Source organism: Gadus macrocephalus, chromosome 12, assembly GCF_031168955.1.
Source record: "Gadus macrocephalus chromosome 12, ASM3116895v1".
In the NCBI taxonomy this organism is placed as follows: Eukaryota; Metazoa; Chordata; class Actinopteri; order Gadiformes; family Gadidae; genus Gadus; species Gadus macrocephalus.
The window spans coordinates 6,404,473-6,420,979 of NC_082393.1; the positions used below are offsets into that span (position 1 = coordinate 6,404,473).

General features: G+C 43.7%; 3 protein-coding genes across 3 annotated transcripts; 2 read left to right on the forward strand and 1 right to left on the reverse strand.

The window, feature by feature from the left end:
* The first annotated feature begins 486 nt into the window (after window positions 1-486).
* On the forward strand, window positions 487-5,923 carry plcxd1 (phosphatidylinositol-specific phospholipase C, X domain containing 1). Its single transcript, XM_060066480.1, has 7 exons — window positions 487-925; window positions 1,099-1,216; window positions 1,601-1,743; window positions 1,945-2,073; window positions 3,742-3,897; window positions 4,263-4,443; window positions 4,843-5,923. The coding sequence occupies exons 2-7, from the start codon at window positions 1,114-1,116 to the stop codon at window positions 5,100-5,102; spliced, it is 972 nt and encodes a 323-aa protein (XP_059922463.1). The 5' UTR covers window positions 487-925; window positions 1,099-1,113; the 3' UTR covers window positions 5,103-5,923.
* Window positions 5,924-6,485: 562 nt separating this feature from the next.
* On the forward strand, window positions 6,486-10,405 carry si:dkey-66a8.7 (PI-PLC X domain-containing protein 1). The gene is made up of 6 exons (XM_060066481.1): window positions 6,486-7,349; window positions 7,456-7,592; window positions 8,011-8,139; window positions 8,248-8,403; window positions 8,516-8,699; window positions 9,240-10,405. Exons 1-6 carry the CDS (start codon window positions 7,232-7,234, stop codon window positions 9,482-9,484), a joined length of 969 nt encoding a protein of 322 aa, XP_059922464.1. The 5' UTR covers window positions 6,486-7,231; the 3' UTR covers window positions 9,485-10,405.
* On the reverse strand, window positions 8,247-16,111 carry gtpbp6 (GTP binding protein 6 (putative)). The gene is made up of 10 exons (XM_060066479.1): window positions 15,466-16,111; window positions 15,229-15,366; window positions 15,044-15,114; window positions 13,897-14,027; window positions 13,379-13,449; window positions 13,121-13,279; window positions 12,502-12,710; window positions 11,994-12,142; window positions 11,168-11,320; window positions 8,247-10,946 (listed from the first exon to the last, which is right to left on the reverse strand). Exons 1-10 carry the CDS (start codon window positions 15,839-15,841, stop codon window positions 10,817-10,819), a joined length of 1,587 nt encoding a protein of 528 aa, XP_059922462.1. The 5' UTR covers window positions 15,842-16,111; the 3' UTR covers window positions 8,247-10,816.
* Between the last annotated feature and the right edge of the window lie 396 nt (window positions 16,112-16,507).

Consider the following 16,507-nt stretch of genomic DNA (forward strand, 5'->3'; position numbering starts at 1 on the left):
AATAAGTAGGGTGTGAACAGGGAAGTGGAAGTGCGATGGGGCCACTGATCAGCGAGTGTGTGTGTGTGTGTGTGTGTGGGGGGGGGGGGGTCCCATCTTCAATCATCTGTTCGCCTATCACCAAACTGCCTCCTCAAACACCCTGCACGCAAAGACCCCGCACCGACGCCCCACACAACCTGTCCTGCACGCAAACATCTCGAACCGACTCCCCAAACACCCCGCACCACCTCCCCACACCCTGCATGCAAACACCCCGCACCGCCTCCCCAAGCACCCTGCATGCAAACACCCCGCACCGCCTTCCCAAGCACTCTGCATGCAAACACTCCGCACAGCCTCCCCAAGCACCCTGCATGCAAACACCCCGCACCGCCTCCCCGAAGCCCCCGCCCGCCTCCCCAAACACCCTGCATGCAAACACCCCGCATCGCCTCCCCAAGCACCCTGCATGCAATCACTCCGTACCGCCTCCCCGAAGCCCCCGCCCGTCTCCCCAAGCACCCTGCATGCAAACACCTCGCACGGCCGCCGGGGAGGAGCGCCAGGCAGTGCATTGTGTGTGCGGTGAAGAATCATGACCATTCCGTCTCGTTATAATACGTAAGGCGGAGTAGTTATGCGGCCTTTTTATTTGATGTACAGTTTGGTCAAGGGACTGGTTTTTGGGTTTCCTGGTCGTGGATCCTGTGCTGCTGACGCTGTGTGAGAAAATGCCGGTTTAGTGCATTTTGCGAGAACCCAACCAGGGAAGATCCCGCTGCGGTACCGTAGCGCTGCCAATGGTTTATACATGTGATCTTTATACGGATGTTACTGTTATTCCTCTGCTGTATTGGAACCAGGGACCTTTTCAAGATATTCACTGGAATACATTGTGAATTGTGTTATCTCGCACTTCGGTGTCAACGACGTAGTTGAACATGTAAGTAACACTGCAGTCAACCTACATTCCGTCCACTAATAATAGTTTGGGCTGACTGTTTGCCATTCACATTTGAGTCTGCGTGTCATGAAAAACGAGATGCACGTCAATGACTGACCAAGCATAGTGGCCGATCTGATGTTCATTTGCTTAACAAATTTGGTTTTCTGCAGACATCGGATCCCACAATGTCAGCCAATTTAACCCTGAAGGAGCTGCCGATGGAGGACTGGATGGCACACTTGCCCAATACTCTGTGGGACATCCCCCTGTGCAATCTGGCCATCCCAGGTCGGACACATAACCCAGTTATAACACTGTTGTATGGTTGACCAAAACTTCGATTTCGTGCTTGCTGTAGAAAACATATCCCATGATATTAAAAAAACAATACAATTATAATTTTTCATTTACATTGTTTAACCGATTTGCTATTTGCTATATTTAAACCCATGTGTCATTAATTAGTCCCGAGCAGGTAGGTAAGTTGGAGCAGGTAGGGGATAGGTCTATGGCTCATATACCACAGGGTGAGTGCATCATCCCAATAGGTCTCCAGAAAGCTGTGTCTTTAGCTGTGTAGCACTAAAATGACCAGTATCATACTTAAAGTTGACCCCAATTAAGTATTAAGTAGACTAATGGGTTCTCTTCATGTCTCTCTCTCACCACCAGGCAGTCACAACGCGATCACTTACTGTCTGGATATGAACGACCGATCCCCAGTGGACCTTACACAGCCGGACATGCTCCAGAAGCTGGACAGATACATGAAGCCCCTTATCCGGCCCTTCGTTTACAAGTGGGCCGTCACCCAGGTAAGATGGGATGGGGGGGGGGGGGGGGGGGGGAGAGGACTGACATGTGATCAAAGAAAGGCTCTTAAAGATATGCAAATATGTATAGAATTTATACATACACGCACCAATTTTGATGTCACAAATGGATGGATTCGAAACAGCTTGTACTGAGTAGTCAGCCTTACACAGCAGGTGGTAACCTTTAACCCTGATTGACAGGAGCACGGCATCCAGCAGCAGCTGGACTGTGGCGTGAGATACTGTGATCTGAGGATTGCACACCGGCCGACCGATAACTCCAATGACCTCTACTTCTACCATGGAGTCTACACCACTGTCACTGTAGAGGTACTTTACTAATACAACTCCTAGCCTGGAGTCTACACCACCGTTACCGTAGAGGTACTTAACTTATTCTACTTCTACACAGAGTCTACACCACTGTCACTGTAGAGGTACTTTACTAAATCTACTCCTAGCACAGAGTCTACACCAACGTTGTTGTAGAGGTAGCCTACATTACTAATACTACTTCTACCACAGTGTACACCACCGTTACTCGAGAGGTGCTTTACTAATACTACTCCTAGCATGGACTGTGGATGGTATATTTTATGAATAATACGGTTACTTAGAGTTATGTTGATTAGGGCTTCACGATTTTGGCAAAAAATCATGTTGCAATATTTTGTCATTCTGCGATACACTGTGATAAAAAAAAAATATATATTATATAAAAAATAAGATAATTAATCATGGTATTATGATTGGGTTGAGTTTGTAGCGGAGTGCATCTGCATAGATCCGTTTGGAACCCCTCTTGTATGGTGCAACGCTGACGAAGGCGTCCAAAAGGCTTTTCTGCTTTGGCTTTGCATGGCATTCAGATTTGGCTTTGCACTCATTATTTCAAAGCTCTCGATAAAGTACCTGTTTTGTCCAACGTCGTCTTTTCTGTGACCAAAGCAATTCCATACAACTGACGTTGTTGTTCTCCTCTTTTTGCTGGGTCATTTAGAAGTTTTGTTCCGCGATTAGCAGGGGCTGTCTACGACTGCTTTGGTTGTCTGATCATGAACTGATCAACATGATCAATGATTGGTGGCACGCTGTGCATGCAAAGCTGCATGTCCCTCAGTGTATCCAAGAACCCTTAAATCTGAGTAAATGATGTTATATCAGACAGATTACTCTTGTAGATTAGTCATGGAAAATGAGAACCGTACAAGAAAACAATATATTGTGTAATATGGATCAGTGGTTTTAATTAGCCTCCTGTGTGGTCTTTTGTCCTTTTGCTAAGTTGACTCAACTATTCCAAAACCATACTATCAAGTTGTTATAAGTTGATAACAACTTAATATGCGTTCAACAGAACTGTCCCCAACATTGACTTGAAGGCACCCAGTGCAACTTTCGAGGCTTAAAAATAAACATTCAATTTCTAGTCTTTTTTACACATAGTAAGTTTCAATAACTCCATACCATTACATACTGACATTTAAGCAGCAAAGATGAGACGTCGTTGTGTGGTGAGAACTGATACAAAATCGATAACAACAACAATGCCGCCATTTTCTTTATTTTTTGTAACCTACAATAAATAAGGCAGGCTTCCAGTCAATGGAAAAATGGCTTCTCCCCACCGGCGATTGTTGTTGTTTACGATTTTCTATCAGTTCTCACCACACAACGACGTCTCATCTTTGCTCCTTGAATGTCGATATGTAATGGTATGGAGTTATTGAAACTTACTACGTGTAAAAAAGACTAGAAATTGAATGTTTATTTTTCATTGAATGTTTACATAAAGTTGCACTGGGTGCCTTTAAGTGCTCTGGGATGTGCGAGTTCTTGAGGAATTTCTGAATAAAACACTTATATGATGGTCTCGGCCTGTGGTCTTTGTCTATGGTGATCTGTACATGCCTGTGGTGGTCTTTAAGGGTCTATTGTGAGCCGTGGTGGTCTGAGGTGACCTGCGGTGGACTCTTACCTCCATGTGGTTCCCCACAGACGGTGCTGACAGAGATCCGAGCGTGGCTGGACACACACCCCAGGGAAGTGGTGATCCTGTCCTTCAGCCACTTCCTGGGTCTCAACCAGGAGCTGCACATGCTCCTCATCACGGCCATAAGAGCAGCCTTCGCCACCAAGCTCTGTCCCAAGACGGTAAGTAAGGCCAGTGGTTTGCGGCACTGCCCCGATTGTTGATATGTTGTTCAATAGCTACACTTAGCGTATTTACAGTAAACTTGGTGCACCAAGAAGTAACTTGGCATACAACAGTTAACGGAGCGTACAAAAAACGATCCATTCTAACAGTACCATTAGTGTCCGCTTATCGCCAGTGTGCTATGTTCATTGTTTGTGTATGGTATTCTTATTATGAGTACCTTATATTGGCACAATCTATATATTTTAACCTTTTCTTCCTCAGCCTTTATCTCCATTGCCGCAATACCCAAAATATCCCAATGTGGATCATTGAAGCATCTAATTTTTATCTTTATCTATAAAATCTGTGTTTCATCCAGGAGCCAGTGACTCTGAGGAACCTTTGGGCGATGGGCTACCAGGTTATCGTGTCTTACGAGCACAAGCTAGCGAGCGGTCAGAACGACCTGTGGGCACATATTCCCTACTGGTGGGCCAACAAATGCAAAGCCGAGGCCCTCATCCAGGAGTTTGAGCAACGGAAGCAACATGGCCGACCGGGTAATTTCCCCCAAACTTTCGCTAAAACTGAAGCGTCAGGACGAGCACTTTATTGGAAAATTCTCTGCTTTCAACACAAAGGGATGCATTGATACTGATAATCTACTCCTACTGCTGATACAGAGTCCAAAAAGTAATGTAAGCAAAGGTACCCAGTACCGTTTTTATCTATTTAAAGTTCTCTCTAGAGAACATTAAGGATTGAACATTCTTTTGTAAGAAAGAATGTTTCTTTCTTACATTTTGTATATTGTATTCAAGACGGGAATAACTCAGATATCCGGTAGCCTTTTCAACATGGACATAGTTAAACATTTATATATATGATTTTTCAGCATGTAACATTTCTGGACCCCCCCAACCCCCCCCCCCCCCCCCCCCCCCCCCCCCCCCCTCCAGGAGGTTTCTTTGTGACAGGGATCAACCTGACAGAGGACCTGAAGTACATCTGCTCCCACCCGACCGAGTCACTGAAGGACCTGGTCACCTCCACCTACCCGGCCCTGCTGGCCTGGGTCCGGGAGCAGAGCCCGGGCTCCAAGGTGGGCTCCCTCAACATCATTGCCGGGGACTTCATCAGCGAGAGCCAGTTTGTTCCGAGCGTGGTGGCGCTCAATGAGAAGCTGCTGAACGACAAGATACTCAATGGCGCCTCCTGAGGGTCGGACTGCAATAAAAAACCTGCTCTCGTGTCGGAATGCGACGTTGATGCGCATCGCGTATAGATTTGTATTGGTCTGCATATGGATATGTGTCAATATGAATATCGCTGCGTATCCGTCTACGTATTGATACTTACAAGTCTGTGGAAAATGTGAAGCAATGGCATGAAAACCACGGGTGCTTGTGTTAGTAAGAGAGACAGGAATGTTCAAGTGGTTTGAATTAATGCATCTCAGACGTTATTGCACTTCTTGACGACGGAATATGAGAATAGAATATTTTATATATTTTAGCTGCTTCTGAAAAACACTGGGTGTCTTGACCCGCACTGACCTTTATCTGAATTTGTTTACATTTCGTTCACTCGAGTACTGTGTCACCGTGAGAAAAATGTGTAATAATTAGCAATATTTATAACTACTGATAGTCTCTTTTCATTTCAAGGGAATCCTCTTGATGTAGGCATTTCAAACACGCAAGCACAAAATTGATGTAAGCTGGCTTTAGCTAGCCAGAGACCACATCGCCACACTGCAACTGAACTAAAAAAGAAGGTAGGTCTAAATGATTGTTAACACAAGATTTAAAGCAGTTGCCAAGTTGCACTCAGTTAATACGTTTATGCAAAGTAGGCGAACGTGTAGGAGGCCACAGAGCAAGTGGTATATATATATTATTAGCATGAGCAAACAACCATGAGGGTTGTTGTAGCTTTTATAAACTATACTTTCCACCCGGATACAACGGCGGCGCCTCCTAGCCTGTGGTGCTTTTCAATAAAATAAACAAGTGAATAAAGACTTTATAGACAAAACAACCAGTCTTTTTGTGTATCTGTTGTTCATAGTTGAAAGGCGATCATCTATAACGAGTTGTCCAACTTAAGGCTCTAAAGGCCTTAAGTCCTTGTTGTGGTAAACTAGTCATCGCTCAATGAATAGATTCTGAAGAGCAGGTGAAGGGTTCAGGGGAGCCTCCCTGCTCATTGATGCTACAAGATTATATCAAACCCAGAACCTTTCGAATGGGAATCGAACACCCATCCACTTGACTACACCATTATATCCACTCTATTGTGTTCATTCCACCTTGCTTAGCAACAAGCCAAAACTGTAAACCAGAAAGTTCACCTTTTCCTTTTGTTTCCATGTTGGCCCTTCCCTTAAAACCAACTAACCCTGTATTCGATGTTCTCATTCATTTTCATTTTGCTCAGTGAACAGCGTCTACATATAATAGGATCTGCATTACAGGTTATACGTGTCATTAGTTTGTAGCCAAGCGTGGGTTGTTGACATGGACAGTTGTGGTATATGAATATTATGAAGCATAAAACACATAACAAGGAAACAGCGCCCTCTGATGTGTCCAAATAGTAGGAGATGGCGGTGAATCGACGAAAAATCAACCCGTAGCCTCGACACACCACCTGGACTACAGTTTGCTGTATTTTGGTTAAAGAGACTGGCTTAAAATACGAGGAGATATATGCCATAATTGGGGTTTAATCTATAATCTTCGTCTCACATAAACGCGCTGGTGCAAGGCGAATAACAACTGAATTTGGGACGGAGGTCAAGATGATTATTTATTTTTGCATTTTTTCCAACAGTGGCCACATCTCTAATCGACCGTTAACCTTTGCACACAAATATAACCTATAACCTGCCATCATCGATACACGATTACGATAGGATTTGCAGATTCTGTAGGAATCAATGAAAATCATTTCTATAATTTTCTATTCGCACAGGGTCTGATTTAGTTGTCATTTTTTCTGAAGCTAATTAAAGTGCAATAACATTATTGGATATAAAGAAGAAGAACAGCCACAGAATAACTTTTGAGATCTATGGATTGGAGGTCGTTGCTGGGCTTTAACTTTCCACTTTCAGTAAAGATCAAGAAAGCCTCAGTCAGGTGACTTTAACCACTCAGACTACTTCCTTAAACTATGGACCAAGACATGGTATCTATTTTCTCATTACCATTCTCCCTATAGCTTCACTATGAGAACGGTATGTCTCGGAAAACCGTGGACTATAACAAAGGGAACTGAATCTTGGAAGTTTTCTTTATACGAACCAATGGCCTGAACGCTTTCAAACGACAATGCGCATCCACCATGTCCGACGACAAACACTCTTCCACGGACGGCTTTCTTACCCAGGACTACGAGGAATGGATGTCCCGTTTACCAGAGGAGCTGTGGGACATCCCATTATCCAACCTAGCCATACCGGGTAATATTATATTATGATCGGTGATAAACCAGTGAGGAAGATCATCACTACAAATACAATTCAAAACTTGTGTTGGATCGAATGTGTTGTGTTGACGTGAGACCAGGCAGCCACGACGCGATGAGCTACTGTCTGGATATGAAGTCCCCCATGGTCCAGTCACAGCCCGTCCTCATCAGACTCCTAGACCGGCTGTTCAGGTGCTTCTCGCGGCCCGTGATCCTCAGGTGGGCCACCACGCAGGTAAGACGTGTGGATAATAGTGGTGGACACTTATTGGGGGTCGATCAAGTGACGGCTTAGTTGTTTGTTTCTCAATGTATGTCGTAAAAACAAGCAGAAAAACACTAAGTTTTGTTTTATGACCAGCTGTGCTCTTGTGTATTACTATCGCTCTTTACAGTGGTTACAGTGTTCTCACAGAAATGCATTATCTGTATTATGAAGATGTGCAACGTTAGTATTGTTTCATGCTTGATGATGCAAAAGAAAAAGGATAATGAAGTAATATTGCATGTTCTTTATTTGTAAAAACGTTAATTATGAAAGAGAAGTGAAAACGAAATTGCCAAATTGTAACCAGCATAGCCTGTCCTTCACAATAGCTTGTTTGCATATCATCTGATCTGCCTTGTTGAACTGATGGTTATCCCATCTGCAGCATAAAAGCATCGGGGACCAACTTCATATGGGGATCCGATACTTCGACCTCCGCATCGCACGGAAACCTCACGACTCCTCCAACTACCTTTTCTTCACTCACGTCATTTACTCACACCTATCTGTTTTGGTGGGAAAGAGTCAACCTCATCTATATAATATATATTTTAATTGAACACTGCATTTACTCTCCAGTACACTCATACCCCTTTTCTGGCGAACGCCTCACCTTCCATAGGAGACGCTGGCGTCTGTGGCCACATGGTTGGAGTCCCATCCCAGGGAAGTGGTGATCCTGTCTTGCAGCCATTTTGAGGGAATGAGCGCCAAAGTTCATGAGTCCTTCATTCTGTCCCTCAGGAAATTGTTTGGCTCCAAACTCTGTCCCAGGATGGTGGGTTACAGTCATATTTAAACTCTAAGTGTCTCTAAACTGACATGGTATCTTTAAAAAGCCAACTGGTGTGTGATCAATGAATTGGCCAATTGCTGTTTTGCCCGCACAGGAAGCAGTGCCAACCTTGAGGAGTCTGTGGTCCAATCGTTGGCAGGTACTGCTGTCCTACGAGGACCAATCAGCAGCCAGATATCCCGAGCTCTGGCCAGCCATCCCCTACTGGTGGGCCAATCAGCCGACGGCTCAGGGCGTCATCAACTACCTTGACAGGCGGAAAGCCATGGGGCGCCCAGGTGAGTCTCCGGTACATACCTGGTCCCAGCTGAGTGTAGAATATACCTGGCCAAGGTGAGTGTAGAATATACCTGGCCAAGGTGCGTGTAGAATATACCTGGCCCAGGTGAGTGTAGAATATACCTGGCCAAGGTGCGTGTAGAATATACCTGGTCCAAGCTGGGTGTAGAATATACCTGGCCAAGGTGCGTGTAGAATATACCTGGCCAAGGTGAGTGTAGAATATACCTGGCCCAGGTGAGTCTCGGGTTCGTACCTGGCCCAGGTGAGTGTAGAATATACCTGGTCCCAGCTGAGTGTAGAATATACCTGGCCCAGGTGAGTGTAGAATATACCTGGCCCAGGGGAGTGTAGAATATACCTGGCTCAGGTTCCTACCTGGTCGTTTGCTGTTAGGTTCAGCAAGTGATACAATGCATTAATGTGTTTTTGTTTGGGTTTCATAGCTGTGTGTTTCATGTCTTGTTGTCAAATAAGGCTTGTTTGTGTGTGTGGTTCTAATAGAAGGACCGTTTGTGTCTCTCGGCATATCCTAACAGACGGCTTGTTTGTGTCGGGGCTAAACCTGACGGCAAACATGTGCTTCATGGTCCTGGAGTGGGACCAGTCCCTGTGGACGCTGTCCCAGGAGAACTGGGATCAGCTGAGCGTCTGGCTTCAGAAGCAGACCCCCGGCTATTCCCACCAGAGCCTCAACATCATCGCAGGGGACTTTGTTGGGCCCATCCCCTTCTGTCCCCTGGTGATCGCTCTGAACCAGAGATTTCTCCTGCACACCAAGTAGATGGTGCCATCTTATTCTCTCGTAAACTCTACCCTAAAACTGCCATTAAACCCTATCCTTAAACGATACGGTTTAACCATAGCCTTAAACCCTTTCTGTTAAAGCCTGTCGTCAAAGAACAAATGCTTTGTCTACCGTATTTCAACCACTTCAAAAACCCTTCCCTTAAAGGCACCCAGTGCAACTTTCAAGGCTTAAAAATAAACATTCAATTTCTAGTCTTTTTTACACATAGTAAGTTTCAATAACTCCATACCATTACATACCGACATTCAAGCAGCAAAGATGAGACGTCGTTGTGTGGTGAGAACTGATAGAAAATCGAAAACAACAACAATGCCGCCATTTTCTTTATTTTTTGTAACCTACAATAAATAAAGCAGGCTTCCAGTCAATGGAAAAATGGCTTCTCCCCACCGGCGATTGTTGTTGTTTACGATTTTCTATCAGTTCTCACCACACAACGACGTCTCATCTTTGCTCCTTGAATGTCGATATGTAATGGTATGGAGTTATTGAAACTTACTACGTGTAAAAAAGACTAGAAATTGAATGTTTATTTTTCATTGAATGTTTACATAAAGTTGCACTGGGTGCCTTTAAACCCTGTCATTAATGAACAAAGGTTTGGTCTACAGTGTTTAATGGGTAAAATATATGACGATTGAAATGAGGATGGTTATCATGAAAGAAGTTAATCATGATATAATTGTCTCCATATAATAGAGATAGTACTACTCTCCTGATGGCCTAAGAATTTGGTAATTTTAAAGTTTTTAACACTAGATGTATTTTATTCAGTTTATCAACCACTTGTAACATGTAATTTAAAAGTTCATATAACATGAAAGATGTGTATAAATGATAGTTGAATAAACTGTATTCATGTGCCAGCATTAAATAAATGACTATAAACAATAATGTTTGTACCAAATAATTTAGTTTATTTCTAAGAAAAACAAATAAATGAGATGACGCTGAACGTAAATGTATTTTTCTCTCCGTAGCGGAAAGGGAAAATAGCCAGGGGGAATCAAATGGAAGCAGCGTTTGGAAAACACTGCTGTAGGATTGCGACGTTATCCTGACATCGCTCACGTTTGGCTCAAATTGTTTACAAAACTATATTCTTGAGGGATGTGACGTTTTTCCTATTGGCGAAAGGAGGATCCGCTCATTAACACCCACGTGTCCCTGTGTCCCCATAATGTCTTTGTGTACCCCAACTATTTAAGACTTGGGAGTACAGTGCTCCTTTGGAAGAAGACTGAAGCGGTCGTCTCCGCGAGACGGCGTGTGACGTACGGTGGCAGGGGGGACCTTGCGCTGCCTCTAGGATCTGGCCGGGAACATCTTCCTGTAGCGCCCGTATGCCGCCGTGCCGATTATCACCATGACGACTGCCGATCCTTCGTCGGCGTCCACAGTCACTTCCTGTACGGTGGCCTCCCTGTACAGCCAACTAAACCCCCACACACGATTAATAACCGCTTTATTAATGCTTTTTTTCTTTGCCTTTGTTATTTTTATTTAAATTATAATATTTTATGATGCGTCTGCTACTTTCCAATGACAATTATATTTTCCATTTACCTGGGCAAGTAATGGTAAAGTTACAAGTACAGCATCATTTGTGATGAAAAAAAAATCCAAAATCCAAATTAAACTTAAAAACCGACTCGCCTTAATTGGGCTGAGCTGAGGTCTACTTTGAGGTTCAAGATGAGCTTCCCGGTGGACCGGACCACCTCGTCCTCCAGGATCGTCTTCAGCCGGTCCAGACCCTGCTCCGTCAGCGCCGACACAGCCACGGTCTCAGGCTCTGTGGGGTGGTAGCTGAGCACCACAGAAACACCGTTACCAACCACCCCCCACGTTAGCTCCATGTAGGATTAATATTCGTCTGGTACGTTACCTGTTCAACTCGTTCCACCCCAAGTTTTACAGGATGCCTACAGGTAGACCGGTTTTCAAACACTAACCACTACTACCCTATCACTAGAGCCACATAACATAACATAACCCATTCTGTGTTCCTTCACAAAAAAATGTCTTGCCTTCTTGGGGTCTACTGCTAGGGGGCTGTCATAAATATATGGCCTGTTAAGCCCTTTGAGACTTTAATTGCGATTAAGTGATATACTAATACCATTTTTATTTAGTTAATTTCAATATTTTTCCAGTTAACGGTAGCTTGGGCATATAATATAAAGGCTGAGCTGTAGGAATTTTGTTCTACATAAACTACAGCTCTAGCATTCAATGCTAGATGACGTTTAAATCAATCGTCATTCAAAAATTGATTTGCTACAGATGTTCCGCAGACAGGAATTATCCAGGGGTACCCACCTGCAAGATGTTCTTTAAAAAGGTGACATATTATACCCTCAGCTGTGAGTGTGAAAAGCCATCACAGTTTCAAAACGGCCTGTAATGGCTCATCACACTCACACCTGATGGTATAATATGTCACCTTAAAGCAACGCTAGCAAAGAGAAGTGGTTCTTACTCGTTGACCAGGTCGATCTTGTTGTGGACCTCGATCATGGAGCTCATCAGACGGTCTGGGATCTGCAGGCTTTTCAGGACGTTGAGGACGTTCACTTTCTGGTTCACCGTCTCTGGGTGGCTGATGTCTCGCACGTGCACTATGAGGTCCTGGAACATGCACGGAAACACGAGGGAACCATGTTTACGCATCGACCACTTCTTATTAATGAGCCACTACGCTATGGAAGGAATTTGTGTTTGCTGCCAACTATAGGTCAGGATCTGGAATGCGTGGTACCCTTTAAACAAAAGATTTGCACAGCAAAACCTGAATTTGCCAAACAGGGAATGTTCATGGGACTTTTGTGTCTTTTCGGAGATGAAAGTGAAGATGTAATAATTAGAAAGAGACAGGGAATGAAATGTATCACAGAACCACAGATCAGAATCAAACCTGCATCTCTACCAGGCTTCTTGCCAACGTGGTGGGCAGCACACTAGCTACGTTTCCAACCGGGAGGCGGTACCGAGTGTTTGACGTCCTCCAGGGTGGCCGAGAAAGAATCGATGAGCTGGTGGGGCAGCTGGGACAGGAAGCCGATGGTGTCCACGTAGAGCACGGTCATGTGACTGGGCAGCTGGCCGGCGTGCACCGTCACGTCCAGCGTGGCGAACAGCTGGTTCCTGGGCTGGAGGGCGCGGTCCCCGGTCAGTGCTTTGATCAGAGTGGTCTTTCCTGTCCCCGAGAAGAAGAGTATTCAATGTCCGCGAACAGGGGGACAGACGTTTGCTATTTCATTTGTTGGCAGCTGTAGCAGGATATATTTTTCTTTAAGTTATTAGGCTGTGAGTCAGTAGTATCATTTTAGATTTAGTCATTAAGCAGGTAGAAGGGCGATGGCTCAATGGCTGAGGACGTTAAGGGATTGAACCCAGTAACAATATTCTGGGAAGAAATGCTGAAATACCTAAAATACCGTCCAGAATAAAGGGATAAAGTCAAAACACACTCCACCTCATTCACCATTTTCAAAAGATACCTACTTTATTTGGTTAGGGTCCCTGTGATTTCTAGTCAAGATTTAAATGACCAAATAGAGTGAGTTTATCCTGTGTTTTGATAGCGGTCTGTCTTCAGCCTCTCACCACAGTTGGTGTATCCCATCACCGAGACGACTGGGAAGTCTTTGTCTTTCCTCTGGGAGCGCAGCAGGTTTCTCTTCCTTCGAAGCTGCTCGAGGGCCACGCGGATCTTCGTTTCCCGCTCTTTCAGTTGTCTCTGTTGGAACTCGAGCAGCGTCTCGCCTGGGGAAGAAGGTGACCATTAATAAAGCTTTAGCACGATACAATAATTTCACACTTCCTTATTTACCCCAGAACCGATCAATAAGAAGCAAAACATACCTGAGCCGCCGATGTATCTGTTACCGCCGCCCTGCTGGTCAAAATTTGCTATTTCGTTTCTCAGGCGAGATCTGTCAAGGTCATGAATTTCCAATCCGTTATTCATCGAGAATTAATAACGCGTACATTAAAGGCAATTCCAATTACAACAAAAAAGACTCCAAGACAAAAAGCTAAGGTGAGCAAAAATACAAAAATAGTAACTAGATAAAAACACTGCCCCTCAAATCCCATTCACCCATTCAATCATAAGCCAACAGTGGTATCAGCTCATGGGCACAGCTAGGGGTGATTTGTTCTAGGGCACCTCATCACTCAGAATGCGTCAAGGGATTGACAAGCAACCTTTTAGCTGGCAGATTACTCAATAATATATTATTAATCTTAACAAATGGCATTTTATCTACAATACTTTTAGTGAATACATTCCTTACATTGGGAGGCCCCAGTGCCAGTGGGATTCAAACCCCTGGTAGTGTTAATGCCTTGCTTTAGCAGTTGAAAGGCCACCTCCCTACCTGAGCAGGGGGATCTCCGCCAGAGAGATCTGTAGCTTCGCCTCACGCGTCCGCGCGTTGCGGCGGAATATGTGAAGGACCACCGAGTAGCGATCCAGGACCTTCACACCCCAGGCGTCCTCAAACTCTTTCTGTAACAAACATAAAGTCCCCCTTAGACTCTCTGTAACAAAAATATAGTCCCCCTTAGACTCTCTGTAACAAACATATAGCCCTCCTTAGACTCTCTGTAATAAACATATAGCCCTCCTTAGACTCTCTGTAACAAACATATAGCCCTCCTTAGACTCTCTGTAACAAACATATAGTCCTCCTTAGACTCTCTGTAACAAACATATAGTCCTCCTTAGACTCTGTAACAAACATATAGCCCTCCTTAGACTCTCTGTAACAAACATATAGCCCTCCTTAGACTCTCTGTAACAAACATATAGTCCTCCTTAGACTCTCTGTAACAAACATATAGCCCTCCTTAGACTCTCTGTAACAAACATATAGCCCTCCTTAGACTCTCTGTAACAAACATATAGTCCTCCTTAGACTCTCTGTAACAAACATATAGTCCTCCTTAGACTCTATGCAACAAACATATAGTCCTCCTTAGACTCTCTGTAACAAACATATAGCCCTCCTTAGACTCTCTGTAACAAACATATAGTCCTCCTTAGACTCTCTGCAACAAACATATATTCCTGCTTATCTCTCTCTGTAACAAACATAGTCCTCCTTAAAGTCTTTAAAGTTGTATAGTCCTCCTGTGTGTTACAGGGAGAGTTTAGGTCCTGAAACAAACATGTAGTTTGAAGAAGAATATGTCTTCACACTCACTCCGTCACACAACAACACAGGCCCCTCAAACAATCTCTCTCAAAAACCCACTGCAACACAAGTACATGTCTTAAAATCTCTATCTAAAACACAAAAGTAGTCCTCAAACAGCATCAAGATTCAACACAAGAATATGTCTACACACTCACTCTGTAACACAAGAAAACAGAGCCCTCAAACAATCTCCACACCACAATACAGTCCTCAAACTGTACTAGAAACACACAGACAGTCCTCAAAACTCACTCTATAACCTAGTGTCTTTAAACCGAGACTCTGACCAAAACCCCTCTTTAATGACGGTGATAAATCCCAATACCTCAGATGAAGGAGAAAGTCGCTCCACGTTCACAAACACGGCAGTGATCCCTGGGGTTTGCCTAATCTTTTCTGGGGGTAAAAAAATAATACTTGAGTTGACATGAAATCACATAGATAGCTATAGTTAATTACTTATTCAATTATATAAGTATGGTCCCAGTGAAATAGTCATATTGATGTTACCTGTGAGAAACTGGAAGTTCCCTTTGCCAAAAATCGTCCTTTTCTCTGGCGTCTTAGTGGAGAGGATGATCTTGTCCACGACCCTCCAGTTTTCCAAGGTGTTCACCAGACCAACGGCCTCGTCCACCATCAGCTCCGCTGCAAAGCACCCTTAGAAATTATTCAGCTATCATCGGGACAGAAAAAAATCTCAAATTCACAATCATGTAATGTTATGGAGTCTTGTATCGTGGTCACCCGTTGTTAGATACTGCTTTCTGCTTCCCCATTTCACATCGGGGTGAACGATGAAGATCCTGTGTTCTCCGTCTCCGATGACTTTGGGAACCTGTTGATGGAACAGCTCGTCTACCTCGGCTTCATCAATCAGATCTCCATCTTCATCCTCATCATGGTCTTCTGTGTGGCAAGTATGACGTCCACCGGGGTTGTCGCTATGCTTGCATTGTCTGGCAGACAGCGTTAGAGATCTGTCCTGGTTGTACGATAAACTGTTTTGTGTAGCGACCCTATAAAATGGGGGCTTCTGATATCTCCAGGAAACAGTCGTCAGCTTCTGGCTTGTCTGTAGAAAGCCTGGCCACAGCCTCCTTGCCAAATGATGCATAGTCATGGTGTGGTCTTTAACTGGTGTCTTGGTGAAGATATAGATACATAATTAACAGAAATACTCTACCTGTACCAGTTTAAAAGGTACAGATATGAATGCGTTATTTGCTAAAAACCGTAGCAGAAAAAAAAAAAAAAAAAAGGTCATCGAAGACGAAGGACCCTAGTGTCAGACACTGGTGTCCTGGGTGGTAAACATGCTTTAATTTGTCAACCTTCCAACCATTCCCTTCTTCACGGGTTCTACGGTAACACAAAGGAGGCCCCCAACCCGCGTCTGCCATCTAGTGGATTCACACGATATTTAGAGTATTCTATTGCCGGATACATTTCCAGACATGGAGATTTTTCGAATGTTCTATGTTTGCGTAGTGATGGACATAATGTGCACAATAAAAAAAAAAAAAAAAAAAAAATATATATATATATATATATATATATATATATATATATATATATATATATATATATATATATATATATATATATATATATATATATATATATATATATATATATATATATATATAAGCAGCTGTAAATGGACATTAAATAAGAAATCAAAGATGCATATTTTAGGAAAATAGCACTACTTTCTAAAAGAAGTACAAAAAAGTATAAAGTACAATGTCATGTGTAGGTGTACAAGTTTTGAGCAACTGTTCAACCA

What these genes read in the sequence shown, in the direction of transcription:
- plcxd1 (XM_060066480.1), top strand. Translation starts at nt 1,114, where the DNA reads ATGTCAGCCAATTTAACCCTGAAGGAGCTGCCGATGGAGGACTGGATG. An exon ending in GTGCAATCTGGCCATCCCAG is followed by an intron (nt 1,217 to 1,600) that starts GTCGGACACATA and finishes TCTCACCACCAG; the next exon opens with GCAGTCACAACGCGATCACT. An exon ending in ACAAGTGGGCCGTCACCCAG is followed by an intron (nt 1,744 to 1,944) that starts GTAAGATGGGAT and finishes CCTGATTGACAG; the next exon opens with GAGCACGGCATCCAGCAGCA.
- si:dkey-66a8.7 (XM_060066481.1), top strand. Translation starts at nt 7,232, where the DNA reads ATGTCCGACGACAAACACTCTTCCACGGACGGCTTTCTTACCCAGGAC. An exon ending in ACTCACACCTATCTGTTTTG is followed by an intron (nt 8,140 to 8,247) that starts GTGGGAAAGAGT and finishes CACCTTCCATAG; the next exon opens with GAGACGCTGGCGTCTGTGGC. An exon ending in GAAAGCCATGGGGCGCCCAG is followed by an intron (nt 8,700 to 9,239) that starts GTGAGTCTCCGG and finishes ATATCCTAACAG; the next exon opens with ACGGCTTGTTTGTGTCGGGG.
- gtpbp6 (XM_060066479.1), bottom strand. Translation starts at nt 15,841, where the DNA reads ATGACTATGCATCATTTGGCAAGGAGGCTGTGGCCAGGCTTTCTACAG. An exon ending in CAGATACATCGGCGGCTCAG is followed by an intron (nt 13,280 to 13,378) that starts GTATGTTTTGCT and finishes CTTCTTCCCCAG; the next exon opens with GCGAGACGCTGCTCGAGTTC. An exon ending in TGGAGGACGTCAAACACTCG is followed by an intron (nt 12,143 to 12,501) that starts GTACCGCCTCCC and finishes TGCATGTTCCAG; the next exon opens with GACCTCATAGTGCACGTGCG.